This window comes from Euphorbia lathyris, chromosome 2 (assembly GCF_963576675.1).
Source record: "Euphorbia lathyris chromosome 2, ddEupLath1.1, whole genome shotgun sequence".
In the NCBI taxonomy this organism is placed as follows: Eukaryota; Viridiplantae; Streptophyta; class Magnoliopsida; order Malpighiales; family Euphorbiaceae; genus Euphorbia; species Euphorbia lathyris.
This window is the reverse complement of record NC_088911.1, coordinates 8,677,362-8,681,452: the sequence shown is the minus strand read 5'-3', so window position 1 is coordinate 8,681,452 and position 4,091 is coordinate 8,677,362. Positions and strand designations below refer to the sequence as shown.

Here is a 4,091-nt window from a genome sequence, read left to right as displayed (position 1 = left end):
AATGACAAAAGGTTCATCTATTTGACACCCTTATATGCAATTAGGGTTTATCGTGATCTTAGAGATTCTTGAATCGGGACTGAATACTCGTAAAAAAAAGATCCACAATTGAATTAAACCATTTTTTAGATCGAACCGAATTGTACCGTTGAATTAATTAGATACAATTCTGGAGATTATCAATTCCTAATATTACTGAGTAAATATTGGAGATTCTGAAACCGAATCGAATATCCGAAAAAAGATATCAAGAACCGGATTAAGCCGTTAACTTTTTTTTAAGATCGAACAGAATTGCACTATTGAATTTATTAGATATAATTCTGGAGATTTTAAAATCTACAAATTGTACTGAACCGTACTAACTCCCATATGCAACTAGCAAAGTATAGATTAACAAACAATTACAATAAAAAAAATGGGCTAAAGCCCATGCAAGTCCTAATTAAATGGGCTAAAGCCCATGGAAGTCATAATGAAATGGGCCTAGACATATAGAGGCCCATACAAATTTAAACAAGAAGGTTTTCTTCTTTTCTTCTCTGCAGAAAAAGGGAGGGAGCGAGAGAGAGCTTGAGTTGAAGACGGCGACCATGGCAGCTGAAGATGATGAGTTTTACCTTCGATACTATGTCGGACACAAGGGAAAATTCGGGCACGAGTTCTTGGAGTTCGAGTTCAGGCCTGATGGAAAGCTTCGATACGCCAACAACTCTAATTACAAAAACGACACTATGATTCGAAAAGAGGTCTTTCTAACCCCTGCTGTCCTCAAGGAGTGCCGCCGCATCATCGCCGAGAGCGAGGTTTTCTTTTCACTTCCGTTTCTTTCCTTTTATTTCCTCATATAATGTTGTCTTTTCTTACTTAGGGTTTGCTCGTCTCGAAGTGTCTCTTATTTGTTATCTGAGCTCGTAGTTCTTCCATTTCACTGTTTTCCCCATTTATTGTACCAAATATGTCAATTTATGTAAAATATTCAACCTATTGGGGTCTAGGGTTTCTAGTTTTCGTAGTTTATCCTCATAGTGCGTCGTTTTGCATCGTACAAGTTAAAACTATTTGCATAAATGGAATTCGAGGTGTGAAGTATACACCTATTGCTGTGATGAGTTCAGCTGAATAACTGAGCTGGAAAAGTTGGATTCGTAGCATGTTATGTTATGTATTGATATGATCTTTGTGTTTCAGAATGTCGTTTGAATGATTAAGTGGTTTCGTTTCTGAATTTTTTTCTCAGATTATGAAGGAAGATGATGCTAATTGGCCAGAACCAGACAGGGTTGGCCGACAAGAGCTTGAAATTGTGATGGGAAATGAGCATATATCGTTCACTACATCAAAAATTGGCTCGCTTGTCGATGTTCAGAGTAGCAAGGATCCTGAAGGGCTTCGTATCTTCTATTACCTTGTTCAGGTCAGCTACTTCTGCATTTGTACTCCAGCTTTCTGTCTGTTTATCCGTTGTGTTTTTCCAAAGAGAGTGTGTTTTTAATTTTGTGCGAGTAAAACCTGTTGATATGGCATGAAAAATCTTGGCAAATGCTGTATGTGGTGGATCTTGGATAAAAGATCACTAATTTGACACACTATAATTGATATTCCTCGGTGTGATTCCTTTACTTGTGCACTAAAATTTGTGTTGTTGCACTTGAGAATATAGTTAGAGTCGTCAAGAGAGCGATTTAAATAGTAAGATTAATTTTTGTTCCATCTGATATGGAGACGAATTGAATGGACTTCCATTCCAGTTGGCCAATATTCTCGTCTAGCAGACTTCCCAAGCCATCGACTAGCCAATTGATACCGAGGGGATCTCTCCCTTATGAACATTCCGCTAAGTCCTATTTCTGAGAGTATAGCCGAACTCAAGTTAATATTAGTTATCCAGTTTCGAATAACTTCCCACAAGATTCCCCTATTTATCAATTATCAAACCTCGACCCTCGTAGGATCGTGCACTATGGGCCCAGGCCCCATGGTGTCTATAGGACAGCTCCCCTTTGGAGACATCTTGCCTCTCTTTTCCCAGGCAAGATGACTGCCTCCTAGTACACGATGGACTAGGGTGGATCACTTGAGCCAAATACGCGAAGTACTCTCTGTCCCCTATATCCTTATACCAACTTGGCTTCTGGGAGGAACAACCATTGCTATGCTCCATTCAGCACTCTCTGCTGAAGCTCTGAGCTGTGATTGTGAATATGACACTGTCTCGTTGTCATAGTTTTACATGAATTGTGTGTGATTATGAGGGGTGAATAGTTATTTCATGGGTAACCTATAACAATTACATCATATAGGGATTAGATATAATTGCTTTTAGTAAATAAAGATGTTGGGCACATTTCTGTCCATCAAATGGGCAAGGATTTTTTTGTTATATTTTATGTGCTTGGTTCGGGCTTACTTTTCTTGATAGAAGTAACTGTATAATATTCTTTACTGAAAAGGTTAATCACCCCTAGGATGAAGGCGAAATAATTCAATTTTATAAGATATTCAAAACAAAGGCTCATAGCACTTAGTTCTCTGTTTGACAAATGTTTAAATTAGATCTTTTTCACTATTCAGAGTTTAAGATAACACTGTTGATTTTGGATAGAACGTCGATGTTTCTTGTATGATAGCATGCGTTGTCCTCTGAGGATATTTAGAGGTTGTTTGGGATTAAGTTTGTGGGGTTATTGACATATTTGTGGTCAATTCCCAAACAATTTCTCCATTTATGATGGATTTCAAACTATTTTTGTGCCTGTGGTGATTTTGACTTGCCCCACCGATCAAGCAGGCGAACAAAGTGGACCAATATCAGCCCACTCAGGCGAACCAATATAAAATGGAATCAAATTTAATTCCCCTGAATGAATAAATTGGTTCAAATTACTTTTTCTTCCCACAAAACTAATGCTCCAGTTACAAATATGAAACGAGTCCAATCAAATAAAGAAAAGATTAACTCAATTCTGCACGCCCTTCTTTTTATTACTTCAACTCATTACAAGTTTGCAAGTTGAGGGACTAATTTATTTAGAAAAGTCCAAGACTACATAATTCATGAATCATTTTTATTTGTAACCATTCATTTTGATTCCATTTTTATATTGATCCGCCTGTCACACAGATGGACTGATATTGGTCCGTTAGTCGCACAAGCTGATATTGGTATCACAACTCACTCGTCATCCTTCCTAACCGGCGGAGCGAGCCAAAATCACCACAAACACATAAATAGTTTGAAATCCACTGTAAATAGAGAATTTGTTTGGGAGTTGACCACAAATGTGTCAATAACCCAAGTCCGTGTCATTCAGAAGTTAATGCTTTTGTTTTTTAGCTGGTTAACAGAGTAGTTATTACATGATGACTGCCTGTAATGATGGAAATACTAGTAGTAGTCGCTAGTGTAGGGCTGTCAAATTTTTACACGACCATAAAATTTAGAGAGACAACCCGCCTGATATGACATTATTATTATTTTTGTTGCATTTACATCATATATAATCACGATGAATATATAAATCACAAAACACGATTATGACATGACAGTCTGTTTTGACCTCTAGTACTAGTCCTTATTCATCGTTTTTGTGGTTGCAGGACTTGAAGTGTTTTGTTTTCTCTCTCATCTCTCTCCACTTCAAGATCAAACCTATTTGAGGATCCTAATAAGATCTGTCATCCAAATTTCTTTAAAGGATTTTGTTTACTGATCTGTATGTAGGATTCGTTATTTGAACGGCATGATAGTTTTGTTGCTTTTCAAAAACTGAGGCCACTCAAGGTCAGACATTGTTGGATATGCTTTGGCTGTATTGAGGAATATCTTCGTGGAATGAAAATCTCTAGAGTTGATGTGTTATTTCCTGATATGAAAGTACTCGAAGTTTATTTTTTGAACCGTATACTGTGGTAACATTGAAGTCTAAATCAAAGAATTTGTTAGAAAATTAACGAAATGATGATCTGAAATTAGGTATTTGATGATACATTTTTGTGACAAGTTTTAGAACAAAGAGTCGATGTAGTTAAAATTGTTGGGTTTATCATTTTGTTAACTTAGGGTCGTTAATGTTAGTTGCCTTATTTTC

General features: G+C 36.8%; 1 protein-coding gene across 1 annotated transcript; it reads left to right on the top strand.

Moving 5' to 3' along the window:
- The first annotated feature begins 536 nt into the window (after window positions 1-536).
- Window positions 537-3,862, top strand: LOC136216517 (protein mago nashi homolog). Its single transcript, XM_066003054.1, has 3 exons — window positions 537-806; window positions 1,241-1,417; window positions 3,601-3,862. Exons 1-3 carry the CDS (start codon window positions 594-596, stop codon window positions 3,658-3,660), a joined length of 450 nt encoding a protein of 149 aa, XP_065859126.1. The 5' UTR covers window positions 537-593; the 3' UTR covers window positions 3,661-3,862.
- Window positions 3,863-4,091: the final 229 nt, after the last annotated feature.